The following is a 24,695-nucleotide window of genomic DNA, read 5'->3' on the forward strand; positions in this document are numbered from 1 at the left end:
TAATTTATTAAACTCCTACTTGCCAGAGAGAGAGAGGCAGGAGTTAAAAAGTTTGTCTCTCTCCTAACTTCCTGAATTTTTAACTGTTAAACATTTTCCATGCCAAAATCTTGTATTAAAGCAAACATCTGTTTGTGTAGTGCCTTTTGTGTAAGATAGCATAAAGATGGATGGGGAGTCCTAGTTGTGGTTGCTGTTTGGAAGTCAGCTTGGAAATCCAGCATGTTCTAAGGGGGAGGAAATAACTTGCTGCTTACAATCATCCAGAACCTACCCAGATAGCTGTTTCAAGGTTTAGTAGTCTTGTGGACATGACAAAAGCTGCATGGTGAAATAAACTGTAAACAGGAGGAGAGGAGGTGTCTTGCACTTTAATAGGTATAATTTTCATGCTACCAAACTGTATAAAATTCCAAATACCGTCTAGAAAGAGTTCAGTCTTGCTTTGCATCTAACTTCCAACAGTAGTTGGAGTTGTAAATGAGTATTGTAAATGAGCCCTTTTGAGAATGAATGGCAGTCTCTTTTCTTTCCCTTCAAAGTGAAGATTTGTCCTTATAGCTGAACCGCTACTGCTCCCCAGGGTGGCCATGGGTTTGCACATGCAGTGCAGATACCACCTCGGTGCGCTGTGGAATGTATTTATTGGCATTTCCACTATTTTGTTCTGGAAGAAATACAGATGGAAGAAATTTCAACTTGTGTTTCAGGATTTCAGTGAGACATCCTCATCTGCTGGCAGCTATTTTGCTTTTCCTCTCCCTCCCTTGCCTGCCATCTTTACCAGTTCTAGCTGTAGATGTGTGAAGTGTCTTCAGCCTCTGCTTTGTCCACTGTGCTCTGTATGTTCTGTCCAAAGATCAAAAGCAGAAATAACGGAATCCCTGGGAGCCTTCAGGCTGTAATAGGCTCTGACATGGAGAAAGGGTCAGGAAAGCAGGAATAAGTCCTTTCCAGTCAACCATTCAGCATGTACTTGATCAAAACCCAATAGGCAATAATGGAAAATGCGGATTGTTTCATGGGCCACAAGTAAAATTTTTGCATCACAAAGTGCTTTCTGTTCAGAGAAAGCAATTTCCTTAGAACAATTTCCTCAGATGCACTTCTCTTTTCTCTCTGTTCCTAAGGGATTTGCAATGTGGGTTAGTGGTGAAGTTGCTAATATTCTTTCAAAGTGGAGCATTACCTTCTCTGACAACAGAGTTACATGATTTTATGGCATGAAGTTTTCTCTAGTAGGCACATAAGTACAAGAATCTAATGTTCCAGCATGTACATGTGTCCCTTTTGGCAAGGAAAGCTCATGGTCTCTCATCTCACATACAGTGCCAGCATAATGTGAAAGTCTGGTAACCCCTAGGCTGCAGTAGGAGTCTGAGAGAAGGGGAATGTGCTCTACCCAGTCACCTGAACAGGCTTCTCTGACATTCTGCACTTAACTGAATTTCTTTCTCTGTTGGGTGTTTCTGAATGTAAACATTTATTTTTTGCATGTAAATTACATTTTTATTAGTGTGAACAAAATGGGGCCTTATCTTTCCAAGGGTTAGACTATCTAATGAGAATATTTTTATAATATAATTCATACTTTCTGTTATTGTACTATAAAAAAATTAGCAAATTAGATGAAAATATGCAGAGAGTCTGACTTTCCAGCTTATATACTGTCTTAGGTTATTTAGGGAAATTTTAGGATGTTTGCATGAAATATATTTTACAGCTTAAAATAAAAATAGTAAAAACTTCAACATTTTTCCTTTCAAATATTATTTGGAACTTCAGGAAATCATGCTGTAGCTACAGATGCAATTTTGTAATGTTTCATGACTGAAACCTCATGTGAAGCTTTTGCTAATAGAACTCTAATTAAAGAAGGAAGCTAAGCTACATATCTCAAGTGCAAAGCAAAATTACCTAGTACAGTCAAAATAACTAACTAGTTTTAAAAATGTGAAAGCTGTTTTTCATCTCAGATTCCTACCTGAGGAAATTTGGACTGAATGTCAAGATTTAACCACTGCCCAGCAATTAATATTAACGTCAGCTCTGGCATCTCAGTGAATCCATTTTCTTGTCTTCTCTCTCTGCTGATTTTTCTAATTTGAAAAAGAAATCAGATATCCTAAGATAATTTGAATCCCAAACTTGTCTGTGCACTGTATAGACAATATGCACTGCATAGACATATTTTGGGAGGGGGATGTTTCCACTAAATAACAAAAGGAAAATCGTACAGAGTGGTCAAATGCCATTTGTAATAGGCTGTAAAGGGGCTTATGAGGACAAAACTTTGGAGTTGGAAAAGTTCATTTTGTACGTATGTAGGATTTCGGTGTGGCTAGGAATTACAGTCATATCAGTGGCATGGGCATGCACATCAGGAGGATGTAATGGGACAACGTTTCTTATGGATCCTTTGATGCTCAAATTTGTTAAAAAACTCCTATAGAAAACTTCAAAACATTAGCCCTTTCAAAATGAATGTGATGCTTGGGGAAAAATGGAAACCTAAAGGTTTTTAAGCACAGAATTAGCTTCCCCATTTTTAATTTTCATTAGTTTTTGGAATAGGAGCATTAGTTTTTGGAACAGTCCCTAAAGGGTGCAACCTCCCACCCCAGCCCCAATGACTTTTTTTTTTTTTCTTTTTCTTTCCCCTTTTTTTTTCTTTTTTTCATTCCTATGAAAAACTAACCCAAACTGAGAGGTGATAAAAAAATAGCAAAATAATAAATTATGCAATACACTACTAAAGGTACTCAGATATTATTAATGTAAGGGCAGCTTAAGCACAAATTGATGCCTAATCTCCATGAGAAGATATCACCATTCATACAGTACAATCGCTATAACAAGTGCTTCATTTCCAGTAGGCAAGTATTGTAGTTCTGTGCTTGTTTTCTGTTGTGATTCAAACTTTCCTGTAAGTCATTTAGCCTTCTTGTACAGAATGAGAATATATCTGTGACTGTGCCAACAAATGCATTTGGACCAACAAATGTATTCGGACAAGAGACAAGAGGCAGAAACTAATGCACAGGAAGTTCCACCTGTATACAAGGAGAACTTCTTTACTGTGCTGGTGACTGTGCACTAGAACAGACTTCCCAGAGAGGTTGTGGAGCCTTCCTCACTGGAGATATCCGAGAACCATCTGGACACAATCCTGTGCCACATGCTCTAGGATGACCCTGCTTGAGCAGGGAGGTTGAACCACATGTGGTCCCTTCCAGCCTTACCTATTCTGTGATTCTATAAAAATTGTGTTTGTTTCAGGTCATATAAGAAAAGTGAATGTTTACATCCTGCAAAGACTTAGATCTATACAGGGAGTCACAATGATGACATTAAGGTTTTGCAGAACACTAAGGGCCAAGTCATAGAAATCTGTATAGATTAAGAATGTATTTCAGCACAGGGCAGGGCCAGTGATTACCAGTATGAGAGGGATGCTCCCTAACCACAACTGGGAAGTCTGTAGACAAAAACTGGAAATAATAAATTTCAACAAAAATGTTTCTTTGAGATGACATTTGATGGTACATACATAGATCACACACAGTAGGTAGCCTAAGGTCAGGGAGATGGCAAAGATGTGACCATGTTTGTCTCCTCCCTAATCGCTTATCTCCTGGCTGCCTTCCTCTCTCATTTTGTCTGTTTCTAGAGAAAGTTTTTGAAAGACTTTTGTATTGTCTGAATGCATAATGTAAAAATTGGGTGAAAACTCAAAAAAGTTCATGTGTGGGAGAAGACAGGAGTGTCCCACTCACTTCAGTATCATCCTATTCTTATGGTAGTATTTTGGGAATGTATATATTCTTAAATGCACTCTCTCATTTTTTCCTCACATTATTTTCATATTTTCATTCCAACCTTTTCTCTCTTTATTTACATCTGGCTTTTTTAGCTCTTTCAACCACTCTTGCATTTCCTTGTTTGCTAACTTGTTTTCTCTGTCTCATTTTTCCTTTTTTTCTTTTCAGAAAAATCTGAAACATGAACTTGTAAAATGGACTATAAACTAGTCAATTATTCACCTTTATCTCCACTTAAAAATGTCATTGTCAGCAGTAATAGGAGAAGGGAACTTTCTCAGGAATGCTGCATGCAGTGACACAAGATGGAGGTCACTGATACTAGGGAAGAGTAGCCTTTAGAAAGGGGCCTGAGAAGTAAAAATCTGCACCAGAAGTTTTATGTAATTGGTGGTTTATTTGATATGCAAAATGTCAGTGATAGCAATGATAACAATTGTTCCTAATTTTCTTTCAGCAACAAGAACAAGACCCGACAAACTTATACATTTCTAATTTGCCACTTTCAATGGATGAGCAGGAGCTTGAGAACATGCTGAAACCTTTTGGGCAGGTTATCTCCACAAGGATACTGCGGGACTCGAGTGGGACCAGCCGTGGTGTTGGCTTTGCGAGGTGCGTCAGTGGTGTTAGCCATGCTGGCAACCTTTTTCCTTTTTGTAGTTGAAAAGGCAGCAATAGGAGGAAAAGGCAAAAATTATTGAAAATGTTAAAGTTTTTAAAGAGGAGGGAGATCTAGACAGAGGTACCCTGTAGGATTTTGTTAATTCTTCCTTTGGTAAAGCAAATATGGTTGTGTCTCATCTTGCTTAGATGGTTAAATCTGAATCTATTGCTCTTACTGGACAACTATCTAGAATAAAGGTTCTCTCTGAACCACTTCCTTCCCTTCTCTGTACTTCTCCTTTTTCCTCTGTCCCTGAACCAGTGAGCAAGAGTTATGCAATGATTCACAGAGACTTCTCCTGTGACTTTTCTGGCTTTTGAAGTTTGAATCCAAGACAGGAGACCAGCAGGAAGAACCCCTTCTTCCCCACCCCCTGCCTTTTATTTTCTTTCTCTTTCTTCATTAGCTCCTTAGAGAAAATGAACTCATCATTGCCCGCCCTTTGAACATCAGCCCTTTGAATTTTCAGGCTTATTAACATGATGTCAACTGGGAAAGAAAATATTTTTTTATTCACTTACAGTGAATCTCATCTTAAAATATTTGACTGCTTTGTCAAATATCCCACCCAAATCAACAAGACAAAGTATTTTCCATAAATTAGTAGATACCTCCCAAATATTCTGTCCATGTGAGTCTACTTTTTCCCTAGTTAATTGAGTTAATTTTTCTGGGATCTCTTGATCAAAGCCTTTTCTGTGCCTTTCTGATATTTGTTTCTATTTATTACTAACTCCTGCTTTAAACCTTGTCTAAAAATCAAAATTTAGAGGCTCTAAATTGAAGATTTTTATCATCGAAAATAGGGACATGCTTTGAGCAAAGAATTGGGATTCTCAAAATATGTTATAAAATCTCTGTGAAGTCAAATTCCAGTAATTCAGATGTTCAGCCAGTATTACAATAGCTCTGTGTTTGAACAAGTAGCAGAATCTAAAATTAGTGCACAGAAAAGAACTGAACAAATTATGTCTTGTGATGAAGCCAAAATTTTTAGGGATTGGTTTTCCTGTGAGTTGGCTGTGAGTATTTCACAGCACTGTGATTTTTATTTTTCTCTCTTTTTTTTTAATCTCTTCCCTCCCAACCCCCTACTTCCTTGCTCTAATTGCTTTTCAGGCTGTCCAGTTTCAAGAAGGTATAATAAAGGAACAAAATAGGATAATATTCATTATCTGTGTTTGGAGTTTACCAAATTTTCTTCCTGTCCTGTTTAAATAAATCAACAAGCATTTGTGATATTTTTGGTGTAAAATTAAGTGACATTTCTATTTCATTCATACACTTGTATTTTATATGTAGCTTTCACTTTTTGGTACTATGAAGGGTAGAATGCACTAACATCCAAGCTAAAATTAAGTAGGCATTTTGTATTCTTTCTTCTCCCTAAACTTTCTTACCAACTCTATCTTGAATCAGTGGTATGGTAGGAAAATATATTGTTTTTTCTAATATAGCTGGATGTGTTTCCGAATCGCATACAAAAGTCCAAAAGACTTAAGTGTATCCAAAACTACACTTCTATTGAAGACCTTAAAAGAGATTAGTTTTCAAGTATTTTCTCAACAGTTTCTGCATTATGTGGTGTAAGTTTTATATATGCATAAATGTGAAGTTATTTTTATATACCTATTTATTTATACACATAAATATACATAGTATACATAAGTTATTGAATAAGCTATTGCTGTTATATCTAATTAGAACTTCTTTCCTTTTGCAAGGTGAACATTTTTCTTCTACTGGAACATTTTTGGATAAATATTAACTAAAGTTAAAATTGTCCAAGAAACTTGTAGACATTAAATATAGATTTTAATTTCTTGCCTTTGGGAGAATTTTATTAGGTTAATGAGGAGTAATGTATTTTATCAAGTCCGGACTTGAGTCTGAAACTAAATTATATTGTTTGGTTTATGTGAGACAAAAAAAATTAAATTTCTTTGATCCAACAATCCAAAACTTCTGAAATTTCTCTAAAAGGTATTTTTGGAATAATGAGGAAAACTTCTTGTTCAGTCTGGCATTTTGCTTGTTGTCTGTAATATATATTGTCAGCCTGTGCAGAAAGGCTATCAGAATTAAAAAGATGCTGAGTCCGTTGGCCTAATTTGTGGGTATGAATTATAGAACTTAATGAAAAAAATTAAAAGAAATTATCCGTTTGGCATCACCATATATCGTCTTGCAGACAGCTGCAAAATATCTTCTTCTTTTAAAATAAATTTTGTTTTACTTGCACATCTCAGTCACCCACTGCAACTTAGCTCAAGCTGACATTTAGGAGAGACACATCTACACTGCAATGCAAGGGCGTAGCTGCAACCTCCGGAACCACTCCCAGACTGGCAGTAGCTCACCAGGAGCCTGCGCAATCTATTAAGTCTGGATTTAACAGCCTAAGTGCACAAACCTGTTCAGGATTTTGGATACATTCTCAGTAGCTATCACAGCTATTCTGCTATTGGTTCCTGTTTTGAAGGTAACTAGGAGACAATTAAATAGGAGTCAGGTACATCGTTTATTTGAGATGATGTGTATAAGCTGAAAGCTGCAAAGTCAGTTTGGGTCATTCAGTCAGCCATGTTTATATTTGAGTTTATTACTCTTAAAATGCACAGACACTTCAGAATCCTTTATTAAGAGTGGCATTAACCTTTGTTGTGTGCATCATGGACACCGAGGGTTCAGTTATGAGTTACAGTGATTCAGTCTTTCTGCTTCTTTCAAGCCAGCAAAGGTACTTTACACTATAGCTGTCCAAGCTGCCTAATTTCTAAGTAAATAGGAGTATAGTATTTTCAGTTTGGCACTGACTTTGGTCTCGGAGTGCATAAAATGTTAATGAGTTTAGTTTTATCTTTCTGAAGTTATTTTTTCTTAGAAAACATCTTCTCTATTGCTCGCACATGGGAAAGCAAACCACAATAGTGAAGTGAGAAAAAGCAAGAAATATGGTTTGAGAAAAAGCAAGAAATATGCTTTAAGAAAAATCACATACATGGGAATCTGGTTGAGTGCTTAATTTATGTAAATTATTCTTTATTTTCTTAGGATGGAGTCAACAGAAAAATGTGAAGCAGTGATTGCTCATTTTAATGGAAAATTCATAAAGACACCAGCAGGAGTTTCTGGTATGTTGCATATATTTCTAACAAGATATATGAATGGGTTATTGCTTACATGCTGGAAGCCTGTTACACTGACTGTTGTATCTGGCTTCTCATTTAGAAGGCAGGCTTATTAAAATTAAACTGTGTCTTGTTGGTTGACTGTAATACTGACTTCCTTGGAACACAGTAAACCACTTTTCTGTTGTAAACCTTTTCTAGGAATCTAGTAATGTTCTCTCCTAGCAGAGGGAAAAGCAGCTGAGATGCCTTAAGGTAGCTATGCACAAATTTATATCCCACATAATCCCAGCTGAAGTCCAGAAACATATGTGTATCAGAACAGAATCTGACTTACTGCCCATGAACAGAGTTTTTTTCAGTGGCAAAAAAATGGTCTACTTTTGTCATCTGTTGATGATTTTTTCAAAGTATTTTCAAAAATTTATTTAATTAGAAAAAAAATGGGATCTGGAGCAGTGCCTGGTGCTATCATCCACTGAGGAGCTGCGAATCTCAAGTCAGTGTAGGCTTTGAGGTTCTTCAGGAAGCTGGAAGGAGGTCAACATAGAATGCTGCTTCTCTGCATTTTGCCTTGCACAATATTTCTAGATGTCTATGTAGAATTTTGTTGGCACACCAAGTTCCTCATCAGTTTGCTTTGTCAGCACTGTTCTAAGAGACAAAATGTATATTCCATAAACACTGAAAAATGAGGAAATTCAGAACTGCAGAGTAGAACAGAAAGTAAAGACGACAGGAAAGAAGGAAAGAATACATGCCTGACATTCCAGCCAGCTTTCAGTAACCATTTTAATGAGAATTCCAAGTGGGAATTTTACAAATTACACTGTTGATGTGGTTGCTGAAGCTGCCTTTATCCCACTGCTGAAATGTTGTCTGTAGCCAGACCCTGTCACCAAGGAGGAGGAAGGTAGCCCTCAGCAGGCAGACAAGAATGCAGCTTGCTTTGTAAAACTGCATACATGTCTTGTCCCTGAAAGATTGCACCAGTTTGAGGCAGTCTGTGGTGCAGTAAGGATGGAAAGTGCTTCGGAGCACAGGAAACCACTCCCTTCAGCAACACTAATCTAATGCAGGACTTTGACTTCCCTGGCTGGGTTTTTGCAGACCCTTTGCCTTGGGATTAATTGCTGAGATTATTTAGTTAAAACTTTGTTACAAAGTTTTGTTAAATTTAGGCACTCTGTTACATTTTTTACTTTGTTACTTTAGTTACATTTGTTAACTTATTATATTTAGTTAAAATGTTGCAGCCCCTATGTAGAAACAGACTTTAAAGACGGTAAAAAACTGTAACAGAACCTCCTATTAGTGTTTTTTAGTTTTTTAATTTTTATTTTCACTTGCTTTTTCCTCTTCTCAGTGAATGAGCCATCAAGCATGTCATTGCTAATCATATTGTGTCTCTGCTGGGTCATTGCTGAAGCTACACCCTTTTATGGTTGGATTCAACCAAATAGAAATGAAAAGGTCACTGCACAGAATTGTAAGAGTAATTGTTGCTGTGGAAGAAACATTTACCAGAAAAATGTTAATAATTAGCATCAAGAAATTTTCACAGAACTGTCCATTGTCTGAAAGTGGAAACTAAAGAGAGGTCTCAGGATTTAATCCACCTCACAGACTTTAACTTCCAATATTTACTTGGCAAAGTAATTATCTAGGCTTTCTATCTAGAACGGGACAAGAAACACACGCCTCCAGAGACTGGTGATATCGTTGCTGTCAGCTATTCTTGTGATTACAAAGAATGCCTAGATCAGTCACTCAAATAACTCTAAATGTCTGAAAATCAGTTAAGTGACATGAGTTTCACCTTCATGATAGTGAAAAAGAGGCAAATAATTAAGTACATAATGGAGTCATGAGAACATTGTTTTTTAAAGACCCTCAATTTTGTTGCGTGAAGTTTCATTGCTCCTTGCAAAGGTTTTTATGGAGTTCAGATTCTTCCAGGAGTTCTTTACCACACAAAAAACACATGTTCAGTAATGCAGTGATATTAGAGAATTCAACTTATGCATAATAATATGCTGCAGTCTGCCAAAAAGTAGGGCAGAGTCATGGCGCGACTGTGATCTTGAACTACCTGCACTGAGAAAAGTGGTTGTAGTGGGAAACCTCTTGGACAAAGAAAGGTTAGGAAAAGGTTTTGAAATAGATTAGCATCTTTTGGGCTTATGGAGGAGCAAGTTCAAAGACACGCAAAATAAAATTGTAGAACTGGAACTATGTTTAAATTAAAACATTGTGTCCTAGAAACTTAGCTAAAATCAGCAAAGGGAACTGGCTCTGAAAACACTGTTATCAGGATGAAGAGGGTAGGAGAGACGGGCCTGTAATGAAATAGGTGTGGGAGGAAGAACATCTGTTCAACAAAAACATGCTTTCATAATGCAGCTTTGTTATTTTAGTTAAAATAACTTAGTTAAGTTTGGGTTTAAATGGAAGAATGGGTTAAATGGTTATAGGAAGCATAGATGAAACCTCCTCTGGAGCATGAGAAGACAGAACAGAAAAACCTATAAGAATCTGGGAAGGCCAAGGATAACATAGCATGGTCACAAAAGTGTTGACTCTAGAGCTGAGGAAGTGATGATGCTGAGCAAGCTAAACCCAGGTGTAACAGGCTATTCAGGCTTTATTTAGGTTAATGAAATATATTCAATATTTAGTGTGTTCTTATTTGTCTTCAGTAAAGAACAAGAAGGGTTACCTTAGGGAGCAATTTGAAATGCACTGCAAGTTGTTATAATCCTAGAACTCCTAGGAGTGATGTATTAGTTTCACTCTGTTGTTGGGGTTTGTACTTTTTTATGTAAGTTGTTGTAATAGTTTGATATGTTTTATGCACTATGACTTCCTCTCTAGTTCTCTCAAAACTTTAATTTTTATACTTAATTCTCTTCTCAAATGAACATTTATTACATGATTTCTGTAATCTTGAAGTAACCTTTGCATTTAGTTCTACTTTTTAAAAGAAACTATTAAAGAACTTAAAGAAGAACTTAAAGAACTGTTTTTTCAGTGAATAACGTGATATTTAAAGCTTTTCCATTCTCCTGTAAAATGTAAACCTCATGATGCGAATTGCAGGAAACAGACTAGACTAGTATAAGGAACCAGGACACAGGAGATGTGTTGTGAGAGCAGAGCAGCCTCCCTCTCCTAAAGATGATACAAATGTTCACTGTGCTTTTGTTTTTGTGTTGGATCCCTAATGATTGTAGAAATGATCTACTAGGCATCATCTTGCAACGCATCAACTCCCTATCACAGTAGCATGTAGCTGGGTGATGATACATGAGAATAATTATATAAATGATTCTGTAAAGCAGTTGTGCTGTACAGTACATAAGATGTATGTCTGAGCATATTTGTCTCATATTTAAAATTAAAAATATAGGAGTTGAAAAGTTACAGAAGTTTTATGCCTGTTCTAAGGGCTTTGGAACCTATTTCTTTATATTTAACATATCTTTTAATATTTCTTCTTCTGAAAAACAATGGAGGTGATTTATTTTTTTTTCTTAATTGGCTGTAGGGTAAAGAGGTTTTTTGCTGAGCATCCCATACTATTTTTGCTTAAGGAATGGCTGCTTATGGCAATGATCATAAAAAATCATAGGTTATCCATGACCCACCCCTCTCTTCCCACTTACAATAAATGTATTGGTCACTCAGATTATGTTCTAGGGAGGAAATTGAGAGTGTGAGAGCCCTGCTCCTGCTTGTGCTCTTGACTAGACTAGGAAGAGGTCCACCAGGTATGGTAGACACTACTGTTTGAAATTATTCTGATCTTGGACATCTTTCTAGTGCAGGGGAGGAGTGCAATTGGAGCCTGGAAGTAGCTGTCTTCTGTCAGTCATTTTTGAGTGTTTTCTGTTTGCTTGCCTTTACAAAATATCCAGCACTGAAGATCTCTGTATAGTATATTTAAGCCACCTGACCATAAGTTCACATTTCTTAGTTATCTTTCACAGATTCTTTAGAAATAATCCATGAACCACAACCTGAAAACCACTGCTAAAGGGTATGAAGAGCTCACAGTGCAGGTGTTACTCCTGCTAGTCACATTGAAGACAGAGGAACCAAAATTTCATTCATTAGATCAAGACCCTTTTATTACCTCACCAAGGTTGTGGGTTTGATCCCTGTGTGGACCATTCACTTAAGAGTAGGATTTGATGATCCTTGTGGGTCCCTTCCCATATTTTGTGAAATCTGTGAATTAGAAATGTATACTGCTCTAACTTCCATAGTTTGCAATTGCTGCTTAGTTTTAAGAAGCAACACAGGAATCAAAAAGAAAAATATTTCTCAAACTGACTTGAAATATACTTCTGTGACAAATTATTAAAGCAATGGAACCCCAAACATTGTGTTTAAGTGGAGACTAGGATAGTGAAGGGTATATATTTAATTTCTCTATAAACATATAAAGCTGCCTTGATCTTAGGTTGTATAACTTCTTTTTTAATTCACACAGCCTTTGGCAAAAGTTTCTAGCTATACAGGCTTGCTCTATCATTTCAGTGACGTTTTAATGTCAGCATTCATTAAGTCCCATATGCTCTGCACTAAAAAAAAAGCAATGAAAGTCAATAAAAGATGCTGTTTAATTGAAAACTGGCTAAAGGAACAGCATTTTCAACTATTTTATTGTATTTTTTTCATATCTGAAGTCAAAGTTTATTGAAAAGTTGATAAAGTTAACCATGTAAAGTCAAGGGTGTAAACAAAAATTCCAACAAAGAACATCGGTTTTGTTCTTGCATTTATAGTATCACCTACTATGTATTTGGGTAAACACTGAATTAAGACAGAACTCTAACGTAGAGATGTGCACAAAGTGTGTAAAACAAGGAAGAATTTACTCTCTGGACTAATATTGCATTCATATCTCTCTTCTGTAAAAATTTTAGCCCTAGAGGAGGGTGATTCAGGGCAGGAGGAAGAGGTCAGCCCTTTCCACACCCAAATTTTAGGGCCCTGACCTGCTGTTAAAGAACAGCAAAGCTCACAGTTACAGTTGCAGGTCACCTCCATAGCTGCAGGGATCCATAAATTAGTGGGAGTGTTGGTTTTCATTAGGTGTCACAAGAGTGGGCACGTAAACATGCTGTCTTAGCTGCAAAAGCTTAAGTCCACTGTAAATTGTAGCCTTTTACATCAACTGTCTCTCAGCTGCAAATGCAACTCTGAATATTTATACTCTGTCTTTTGGTCTTGCACATACAGACAAGTCACTGAATGATTAATGATCCACTTCATCACTGGGACTGCATAGTTCCCAACAATTAAACAATAAAAATTACTCTCCTTTCCTTCCTGGACTGCAGAAGATTTCTTGAATAGTCTCTACAGCTAGTTAGAGTTCTTTGTTCAAATGTATATCTATTATAAACATCTTCTTATGTGCAAGAGAGAGAATATGTTACATATTGGTAAAAAATATGACAGAAGGTAAGCTGAAGAAATAAACTTCAGATTTAATTTTGAAGAGAGTAAGGACTATGTTTATTCTTTGGTGGGAGGGAGATCAGTAGATCATACTTGGCTCCCCTGAAGGTTTATCTCCTTCTCATGACCCTCCATCCGATGATCATCAGTCATCGTGTTGTTGAAGGAATGGACACAGTAGCATTTGGGTCACATGTATGGAAGAGCAGCCAAAAACTGCAGTTAGGCTTTCAGTTGGAGCAGTTCCTACTATCAGATCTTGAACCAGAATCAGGGAAGGCCAATGCTATAGAGTCTGCTCGCAGCAGCTGATGGTATTAAATAGATGGTCTGCGTTGGTTTTTTTAATGTGAGTTGGAACATTCACAGCATTTGGCCTCTTTCATGGGTGTAGTGAGGAGCAAGAGAAGGTGGAAGATCAGAGAAACAAGGGTTCCCATGACCAGATCCATGTTCAGTAAGATGGAGTACTAACTTCTGGTAATCACAAAATAATTCCTTTTTAAAAGCGATTTTTTTCATTGCTCGAGGTTTTGGATATTACATATGCAAAATCCAATACATGTGGATAATTCTTATTCCATTTTTTCTTCCTCTTTAAATTTGTCAGGAGAATTTTTACAATGCCCCATAGAATACGTTTAATCATCTAAAATTTAACTCTTTTCAGTTATCTACTGACAAATCAGATTTATTCTTAAAATCGGTTTTCATGAACATTTTATTCAACAGTTGGACAGGTTTACTCTGATTTTTTTAAAAATATCTTTATGTTGAGACAATAATGGGAAATATGAGCACAAATAATGCTTTCAGAGAAGTATTTTACAATTAATTATGGAGATTTTTAGTGAAAGCATAATGCAACATTAAATAAAACATTTACTACCTGTGAGTGCTATAATACAGAATCACAGGGCTAGAAACATTTAGATACTTTCTGATGTCTTTCTAAGCTGTTCTCATGCCAATTTCTTTTGACTTCGTCCAAAATTTTATAGTATGTGTTTTTGAAGTCACATATGCTCTCCACAAAACTAGATTTTTAAATAACGTATAAGTAGTCAAAGACTTATGGCAGTTAGCGTCAGTATTTGGATCTCCACTCTCTGTTTCTGATGAATTTTTTTCCCTCACCGTGTAAAATCAATTAAAATAGTTTCCTACAAGAACCTGACAATTTTACCCATATTGACTACTGTATTCTGAGATTAACTCCTCTTATTTTAACAGAACTGTATGTGATTAAAATGCTTTGTGCTATGACCAAAGTTATTAGGTCGACTTCTATAAAGTAACATCAAATTGTCCATCAGCATATGGATATAATACCTTTTTGCCCCAAACATGCCGGGACAGAAGTTGTTTTGCATGATGAAAGACCCTAAAGCAAAACTCAGTTCTGGGAATGCCAAAAATCCCCTCAAAAATGCAAGGTTTGGAAGACAATATTCTTCTACTTTAAGGGTTCTTTTACTTCCTTGTTCATTTACTCCACTATCAATAGGTCTCCAATTTCCAGTGTCATTAGCCTAAACTTTTCCTGGTTTATTTTATGATTATAGTCTTTTAATTACCATTCTCTTTAAGATAATACATTTTTAAATATTTCCATTGTCATGTTTGATATTATAGTCTGACTCTTATGTTAAAATGATTTGCCTGCTGTATAAGAGCACACAGGTAGGAAAGGTGCAGGTCTCTGACCTGTGTGGTCAGTGTTGGAGACAAGACAGGGAACCACACACCAATTCTGTCTCCCAGTTCATTCCTTTTTTATAGAGAAAGTAGAAGTATAACCAGAGCTAGTGTTTTAGCTGTGCCATTCAAAGCCAGGGATGGCTTGACTTCGTTAACACTGGTTTGTGTCAGAGTTTTAAAAGTCAAGCTCTTTGTGAGGTTATGTGTCTCGGAGGTTTTCAGTAACAATCATCCTTTGCAAATGCAGACAGAGTGAAGAGAGATCAACACTGACCGTGGCTGTAGTAATAGATTTTGTTGAAAATTTTTCTTGGGGTTGTTTTTTTTGCAGGTGGCCTTCCCACCCCATGTGTTTACTCTGCATTTGGAAACTTGTATGTTTTCAGGTCCAGCCATGTTTCATGAAGATGTTTCCAAACAGAGAATGACTGGAGGAGTGTCATGGTAAAGCTTAGACAGCTCATGTGTCAGGAATTACTGGCAGAGAAGCACTCACATCTAAGTCATACCAGTGCTTCCACCCTGTGATTAGGGAGGGTGTGGTGTGGTGTAGCAGAGCTGTGCTTCAGCCATAGGTACTTGGAAGCATGGAAGGTAGTAACAGGGAAAGAAAGAATACTATGCAAACTTTTCCACTGCTTTAATTCTGACATTAAAAATTGAAGTCATGGTCAGGAATTATATTAGGCAGAATAATAATAAAAAAAGTATGGTAATGCTGTTTCATGTCAGTATGCAAAATCCCAAAAGAACAATCTTGAAGAATTTCTGGTTGCATTGTGTGTTCTTTAGAGAGCAGAGATAGAATGGGAATGGACAGTTGGGACATTTTTTCGGTGTAAGGTGGAAGGAGATAAGGGTACTCACTCCACCCTGCTGTCTGGAGTAAGTGGATGTACTGTACCAGCTATTCTGGATGAGCAGAGCACCTGAAGTTTGGGGATGTTACTGAAACTTCCAAGGGATGGGGAGAATTTATTATAGGCCTTTGGCCAGATTTGTTCTCCACCCTCTTTAGATATACCTCCAGAGAGGCAAAGCTTAGAATTCAGATGATAGTTCTTGTTCATCCCTAGGCCAACAGACACATACTCAAGATATATACAGACCATGTTTCTTTCCAACAGGTTTTAGAGCAGTAGTTTAAAATCAAAGATATAAGGCGTTCCAGATGCTCTGTTTGTGTGTGGCAGCTGTCCTTGTGCTATGCAGAATAGTTGTTGATGCTGTAGTATGAGTCTGTGTTATTTAACTGCTTTATTGGGAATATAACTTTAAAATCATACCTCATTTGGAGAGCTGAACACTTGTGTAAAAACATTACTTCAACTAATTTTTCTTCTTTCTTCTCAGTTCCTGCAGAACCTTTATTGTGCAAGTTTGCTGATGGAGGACAGAAAAAGAGACAGAATCAAAATAAATACATACAGAATGGAAGAGCATGGCACAGAGAAGGCGAGGTGAGACTTGTAAGTCCTCCCTTCAAGCTTTAATGTGGGTGTGCTATAATGAATACTTATGAAAATGATAGGCATTGAGACTTCTTGGCTTGGGTCTTTGGCATATTAACAATATGCAACCAACTCTCACCTGACAGTTTGCAACTCTATAAAAAAAATACTTAAGTGCGTCTTTCTTTAGAGGAAAAAAGCAAAATGCAAAACACTGAATCCTACCTCATGAAAGCGAATAATAAAATGTCCTTCAAGTTGGTCATATTATAAACTTCAGCTTTCTCATATTATAAAACTACCAGAAACATAACTTTATTTACATGTAGTAAATAATCCTTTGATCTATACAGCACTCAAAAGCACATCACTTTCACAAGATTAAAATAGTATACCAGTGCCATGCAGCATTAATTTTTTTTTTAGTCAACAGTCGTATTTATCTTTAATGTTCAAGATAATAGTTTCATAGACTTACTGTGGTTAGAAAGCCTAGACACCTCATTTGTATTAGACAGAAAAATTCAAATGTGTCTTCTGAAAAACTGCACTCCCCATTCATATAGTTATATATTGTAGGCAACACCCTAACCTAATCATCTGCATGCCCTGACTCTCAAATGTACACATGTTCTTTTAGCCAGGTATTTCCCAGATTGCATTTTGTTCCTTGTGATGGGAACATGAAAACCTTTATTCACAGTCAGTATCGCTGGTTCTCTTCACTGTATAATTACTTCTGTCAATTAACCTTTCCCTAAGTTATGGTAATAAACTATTTCAATACAATTTTTCAGTTAAAAATAATACAACTAAATAAAGAGTAAGATAAATAAAATATGATCAAAATTAATTTTGTCAACTCTATTTTTTCTACTTTTTTTAAAGGCTGGAATGACACTCACATATGATCCAACCACAGCTGCTTTACAAAACGGGTATGTTGAATAATGGCCCACTAATTCAAAAAAACGTTTGCATTATGAAAGATGCAGAGAACTGGCATTTAATAAATATTTCTGCATTTTCTAGATTTTATCCATCACCCTACAGTATTACAGCAAACAGAATGATCACTCAGACATCAATTACGCCGTATATCGCCTCTCCAGTTTCCACATACCAGGTTCGTATTTAGAACTTAGGTGAAATGGTTCATTGGAGCTTGTGTTCTTATCAGTTTACAGATTTATCAGTTGTTACATCTGGTTTTATGAATTCTCCAATAATGTTTCATTTTAATGAAGTGTCCCCTTCATGCTATACAGCATGAAAGTGACAGCCTTAAAACCAATAGAGTGTGTGTTTCGTGAAGCACAGCAATTTAATGAGATGCAGGAAGTCTTGCAAAACAAAGTCTCTTAACTTCTGCTGATGATTAAGGTATTTGTACCCACTTCTGCATTTCATGTATGAGTTTTCATTTTCTCTCAGTCAAGTTCTTTTAATGTCAACAATATATCTTTAGAGTAATTATTCTTTATTTGAAACCTTCTTTATTTAACTAAATGAATTTTCAAAGATATTTTTCCACGCATTTTCAAATTTTCTTTGTTTTGTCGCAGAAAGCCTGACAATAATGTGTTACATAGTTGTACTAAGATGGGTACAGAAACTTGCTTGACGTTAGAGAAGGAAATTTGAAAAAAGGTTTCAGAGTTATAATTACTTTAACATTAAAATTTAGTGGTTTTCTATTAGGAGTAAAGTATTTAATATCCTAGGACAATGTTTCTAAACCAAAAGTTACTTTATTTTGAACAAAATTAAAACACAAATCATGGACATCTTTTGTTTTTAGAGCTCAGCCCAAAGCACTCTGAAGAGGGATTTTGATAGGTGCCATCTTGAGTCTCCATAAAGGATATTGATGAACAATTCAACGTGCTGGAAATTATATGGAACAGTTTTAATACTTTGATATAAATCTCTTAGGAATGCTCAGTTTTAAGGCATCATACAAGTAACTTGCTTTTAATGCAACTAGTATAGCAGTCTTAGATGTATGCTCTGTAATTACTGCTGCAGACATGTCAATTATCCTACTGTACACAAAATGATGAGCTATTTGGGCGTTTTACGGCTTTACACATAGATGAAGTAAACATTGGTGATTCAGGTCATAAATGACCAAAACTAATTAAATTTAGAAAATTCTTACCTCTCTATATCAGGGGAAGGAGAAGAGGCTCTTTGCTCTTTAGTGAGAGTCATGCTGAGTTTTCTGACTTACTGTGTGTAAGAATAAATATGGAAGGCTATGTAAAGGGCATATAGAAGGCTAACAGAGGCACTGTGGGCCATTTCCTCAGTTTTTTCTTGCAGAATTTTCCATTTAGCCTTCCATTTTAGGTGAGAAGAATGAGGAAGAATTGTCTAATATTAGTTTGGAGATCTAATGCCTTCTTGCATGAGCAAACTGTTGTGTAGGAATTAAAAGTGTTCTCTAGTGCAAAGGGCAGCTGGATTATTTTTATATTAATTTCTGAGGTAACTTATGCAACACAAAGTTTGCTCTCAGCAGACAGTACTAGTACTGTATTTTTCAGTATATTGAATCATTCTGCTTGGTACAGCAATATCTCAGAAACTGCAGTAAGTTCTTACCCAGGAAAAAATTCCAGTAAGATTAGCTGCTATCCTTTATTAAAATACAAATTATTTATCAATATAAGACTCTCTAATATTCAGAATCCAAGCAAAAGTTGTGAGTTGGCATGGAAACATACTATTTAGGAATACAGTATTGTTTTCTGAGTTTCATTGAGATAGGCAGACCACAATCCATTATGTTTCCAGAAATGTAGTTAGCCATATTTCAATATACATAGCATGCTTAAATTATTGTGGATGGAGTTATTAATATCATTATGTTTGAAGTGCCACAGTAATTGGAATTGAAAATTAAATTGAAGTATTCTGTACTGTGGAGGAAGGAGGTTCTTGGCCAGAAGAGTTTCACAATTTGAGTATTAGTCACATCTTCATTACTGATTACTCTCACTGAAACCTGTGGCATTCTGTCTTCCACAGGTCGTATCACACAAGCATGATTTATTTTTTTTTTCTTTGAGGCATGGTATAACCTGCTCCAAGGTTTATTCTTATTAAAGGTAAACAAGTTTAATAAAGTTTAGCTGCTCCCGTGTACCCAAATGACTGTACTGAGCCAGTTACTATCATAGTGTGAGTAAATTAGCCAAAGCTTTAGTCAGGGTGTACCAGTATTTTTGCCATTAAGATTTTGCCTGAGGAAAGGGAGTGTTCCAGTCTTTTCCACTCCATTTTTGAACTCCTGTTTGCTCTTTTCCTGATTGTAAAAGAAAAAAAAAATTACTTTAATTTGAAAATCAGTACCAAAAGAAGGCAAGAAATATTTCCATCTTCCAGAAAATAACTCACCTGGATTGTTTTCAAAACTGTGTGTCTGCCTGTCCTGTTCACAGGACTCTGGGAATGAATGGTAGATGTGTTTACAGGGCTTTAAGTGTCCAGCAGCAGTGGTGAGTCAGATCTGTGTGTGTGCAGTGCAGGTCAGAATCCTGCCTTATCCTACACACCTCCCTTATCCTATGCACCTACAGCAGGTGGGGAAGAAACATTTTTCTTCTTACTTTTAATATTTCCTGCAGCACAGTTTTTGAACGAACTGTTGCAACCAGGTCTTTTTAACTAGTATAACAGTTAAAATCATTAGTTTACCTTTTTAATTTACTTTGCCATGCAAAGTTAGGCATGCTACCACAGTTGAAGTATTTGGGTGATCACTGATTTTGGAGAGAAAATGCTCGTTGCAAGAGCAGGAATGCTCATCAGATCCTTCTTTTCTTTCTGTGCTTTGGTAATAACATACCACAGTGTCTTGGAGCAGAACAGTTCTTTCTTTCCTGGAATAAGATTACAGCAAAATTCCTGATTTCTTTTTCACTTGTGAAAATACAATAATTTATTTTACTCTGATCACACATTAAAGCAAATGATGTTATACTGTCTAAGATCCCAATTACTTTTCCACAAAGGAGTTTCAAAGAAAGATGGTGCCTTCTTTTTCAACATAGCAGAAATCTGTCAATTATCTATTTGAACCCTTTCAGTGTACTTGATAAAGTTTCTGAAACCTGCGCTAAAAACCTAGTATATTGTTCTGCAAGGTGTATGTGATATTGTCTCCAAATCTTGTCTCTGATTTGCTGGTACAATGAGTTCATTTTTTATAGAAATCAATGTTGTTCAGAGTGATTAATTGGATTAAAAAGTTTAATAAATAAGGGAGAGGGCTTGCTAACATGATTTATTAAATTATTACTGTAACTTGGAGTATTCAGGAAAAGAATTAATAAAATGAAAAATAAAATACCAATTTTGTTCTAGGTTCAGAGTCCTTCTTGGATGCAGCCTCAACCATATATAATGCAGCACCCAGTAAGTTTTTATTCTTCTCCATTGTTGTGTTACTTGTGGTATAAATACTTTCTATACTTTAAACAACAGGAAGTAGGTCTATTCCTGCCTAGTTACTTTCAGATTTGACAATTACATCATGACTAAATCAGGGATCAAAATGAAAGGGGAAATAAAGATAGTAAACCTGAATTCGGGCCTCGTGTTATCAGGTAAAATAAAAGTACCTTCAGACTATCAAGCTGATGAGTTACCAAGTCATAAAGAGGAATATTTGGTGGGTTTTTTGTTTGTTTAGGATTTTTGTTGGGTTTTTGTTTGTTTGCTATAGTTTTACTTTAAAAACACTTCGAAAATATAATTTTACAAACTGTTTATCTTTCAGGAGCTGAAGTTGAAGACCCAGAGTTTTAGAATAGGTCTACCATAGTTCAAACTGGATAATTTGTGAAAGACAGATGGATGTAGTGATATAAATGACATTATGGGCACTCAGTTGAGAAAACCTGCATAGCCTGTTCTGGCTTCACCACTCATGAGTAATGCTAGTCTCCCTACACTTTTGGATGTACCAGACTGTCAGGCATTCTAATCTATACTCTCCCATGATATTTTGCTTCTTGTCTATGTCATTTGCCAGTTAAGTACCATTATATCTGACACTTACTAGTTTTTTTGAGATGAGCATTACTAGTAATACCAGGCAGTTTAATATATGCACTCTGATAGTTAACAAACACGTCTGTTTCCAGATATAGAAAGGACATGGTCTTGACTTTAATTAACCTCTCCATGCAGATTATAGAATGTAAATCTACTTGGCAGAACATTTTCTTCTTGGGCATGCAGAAAAGATGATGCTGAATTAGAACACCCTCTCACACACCTAATTGTTGTATTTGTGGTTTTTGATGTTAAATACACACACAACAGGTTTTAACTTCCCTCTCTATCAACACAGATTTGCATAAAGAAACATATTGCAAATCATGCTGGGAAAGACACAAGTTGATATCTTACAATGCTATAAGGTGTTTTAGTTGCACAAGTACACAAGATGAGATTTCAAATTGAAAATAAAGATCTAGATTCTTGACTGAAGTTGAGTTTTGGCCTGTGCAAAGACGGGTGCTGTCTTGTTCGTTTGCTTTTCAGAGAAGCCTGGAGTCTACAGACAGGAAATTCTTTCAGTGTTTGATGTGCCCGTGACTCATTTCTTCTACACTGATCACATGGTTGTTTATCCAACTGTATTCTGTACTTCTTTTTATTTTCTCTTTTTTTTTCATTTTAAGGATTAGTTATTAATTCAAAACATTGGCTTTCAGTACACTGCAATTATTTCTGTTAGTTTTGAGTCTCCATCAATTTTAATCAACATCTTCTGCAAGCATAAGTCAGGCAAAGTATTTGGAAATGTGTTTTTGTGGAACATGATTGGTAAAATGAAACTTCTTGATAATGCTTCATTTCAGTTAACTGTGAAAACCTTCTAAGTGTGCCCTCCATATTTAGAAATCTAGAGTGTTCAAAAATTCAGTGTATAATTTTTATGAAGCTAACAAAATAGTGCAGAAGTGATGGAAATGTCATCACAGCAGCTAAGTATTTAGAGTCAGCATTGCTAACTCACTGCTGAAATCTGTGTGCTAATGAACCCAGCCACTAAGTAGGGCAGCTATTTTGTGTGTGAACATCACGTGTGATGGGTAGAATTCTCCCAACACAAATATTCCTCCAAAGCCCTTGTTCCTATATATGAGATAGAAGTTTCTTCCTAAAGCGTGACATTCCAAAACTTAAGCTAAGTGAAACTGTACCTGGTAACGTGTGCAGATTTTTGCTCTCAAGTTGGCACCTGGTTAAACTCATATTTTACAAAGTGCTTTCAGCAGGTCTCTCAAGTGCATTGCACATCAGCTGCATGTACAATGGGAAGGCAATGCAGGTCTTGTCAAACTGCAAAACACAGATGCTCGAGTAGAATATTAAGAATGCCTCAGATCTGCTTTATTTGAATCAGGAGATTAAGGAGAGTTCTTGTGGTATATCCCCTCAGAAGGACAGTCCATACTTTGACTGTCAAATCAAAAATGAAATTAAAATCTGAGTGTTGCAACCATTTCTTTCCATCTGTGTTTTAACAGGGTGCTGTACTGACTCCCTCCATGGACCACACCATGTCACTACAGCCTGCATCAATGATAAGCCCTCTGACGCAGCAGATGAGTCATCTTTCATTAGGCAGTACTGGAACAGTACGTAGCAATTTCATACAAAATAAAACTTACACAAGTAGAAAATACTGCATGTAGATCACAATATGCCTGTGCAGCTTGCATGTAGAAAAAAGTAATCCTTTAAGTCATCTTTTATCCAATAAACTACTAAGAATTGTCTCCATTTTAAAATCATATTTTGCAGTTTTTATTGAGTCTATTAGCTGATCAGAAATTGGAAATGAGCAAATAAAAATAGATCAAAGCTAGTGAAAGGAACCGAGGAGGTAACTTCAGAGTTGCATCGAAAAAATTGAAATAATTGGTTTTACTCTTCGTATTCCTTTCCTCAACTCTGATCTCTTAAAGTGTGGAACAGAAAGCACACAGAAGAAGAGAGATGCAGGCTAGCTTCTAAACTGCAAGACCTTTCTTTTCTGAGCAGATTAAAAAAAGAAAATATGACTGGGATTAACAAAGAAGGAAAGTCCTTTACGTAGTCTTTGAAGTCTAAACTTGAATTTTCTCAAAATAGATACATGAGTCTTCTGGAAGGCCTGTGTATTTCAGACACAAAAGTCTTTCTCTCACGTATGTTGCTTAAGGGAAAAGGTCAATATCTATTAAGCAGTATCATCATAGGTATTTTGTATACTCTTAAATTTACACTGGGATTTAACTCAACATAATGGACTCTATCTTTCTAGTACATGCCAGCCACAACAGCTATGCAAGGAGCCTACATCCCCCAATACACACATGTCCAGACAGCAGCAGTTCCTGTTGAGGTCAGTATATTCTGTCAAAGAGCAAAGAAATATGATTATGATTTTTTTTTTTTTTTTTTTTTTGGCTAGGAAAATTAATGCTTAAAGGCAAATACTGTAACTGTGAATGTACTGTGAATGCAATTTATATTAAAACCATCAAATATCATTATTCTAAACTAATAGCTAATATTATAATAAGGAATGACCTGTATTTATGGCAGTGCAGTACTTGGAGCAGTCTTCTCTACGAGCATAGTTCAGGCAAACCTTGTTTGTGTTTTGTGAAACCTAACTCCAATAGGAACAAGACGGAGAGTGTATTGTAGTTTTGATCTTTCGTTTAGTTTACCTATGAGAAAAATTCTCTGCCAACAGACCATGGCTGTAATTTTTTGCAGAGAATCCTGATTGACCCTGGCAACTCAGGGTACTGTGCATATTTGTCTAATAAATCCCTCCATTGAAGAAGTTTTTTAGTCTAGTTGGAGAGCATAACTAAACGGTAGACAATAGTTTGTCTACTATTTTGACTCACACCCTTTCATAGGTCAGTACTCCTTTACAGGAACTAGACAAGATATGCTGCAGCTTTTGTATTCAGAATGAGTGCTAGATAGTCTCTTCCAGAGACTCTAAAAAAAGAAACATATCATTTTAAAGCCTATTTGTCCAGAAATTCCGGGATTTCGTTGTGGATCAGTGTGGATATCAGATCTGTGCATATTGATCAGAGAAGTACCTTTAGTAATTAGCTCTGGCTGCCAGAGCTCTCTTAGCTGAATTATTTCATAGTTTCTGGGGGTCTGGGTGCAAAGTCCCATCTACAATTCTTTGTGTTGCCTGGTGCCAATCACATCATAGTACTTATAGTGATGGTGTTTGTATATGTGGCAAGTAGATCTCATTATTCTTGCGGCCCCTCAAAAGGAGAGGGGCAGAATGTTCTTTTTCTTTTGCAGATAGAAAATATTCAAGCAGTTATTTGCAATCTCTCTGTGTATTTATTTCTATAATGTCAAAAGTTTTAGTTTGGGTTTTTTTTTTAATTATCATCAAAGCAGCTGA

General features: G+C 36.2%; 1 protein-coding gene across 7 annotated transcripts in view; it reads left to right on the top strand.

Annotated features, from left to right (window-relative positions):
* Window positions 1-24,695, top strand: part of RBMS1 (RNA binding motif single stranded interacting protein 1) — a 144,850-nt gene that overhangs the window by 114,502 nt on the left and 5,653 nt on the right. For 6 of the 7 annotated variants that reach the window (XM_050340144.1, XM_050340145.1, XM_050340146.1 and 3 more), the window contains exons 5-12: window positions 4,279-4,436; window positions 7,543-7,622; window positions 16,143-16,258; window positions 17,129-17,178; window positions 17,273-17,366; window positions 20,612-20,662; window positions 22,789-22,899; window positions 23,568-23,648. In XM_050340144.1, coding sequence (XP_050196101.1) covers window positions 4,279-4,436; window positions 7,543-7,622; window positions 16,143-16,258; window positions 17,129-17,178; window positions 17,273-17,366; window positions 20,612-20,662; window positions 22,789-22,899; window positions 23,568-23,648 — 741 coding nt within the window. The remainder of the gene's footprint in view (window positions 1-4,278; window positions 4,437-7,542; window positions 7,623-16,142; window positions 16,259-17,128; window positions 17,179-17,272; window positions 17,367-20,611; window positions 20,663-22,788; window positions 22,900-23,567; window positions 23,649-24,695) is intronic. The other variant, XM_050340147.1, reaches the window with a different exon arrangement.

Source organism: Myiozetetes cayanensis, unplaced genomic scaffold (assembly GCF_022539395.1).
Source record: "Myiozetetes cayanensis isolate MyiCay16 unplaced genomic scaffold, myiCay2020 scf9, whole genome shotgun sequence".
NCBI classification, from domain to species: Eukaryota; Metazoa; Chordata; class Aves; order Passeriformes; family Tyrannidae; genus Myiozetetes; species Myiozetetes cayanensis.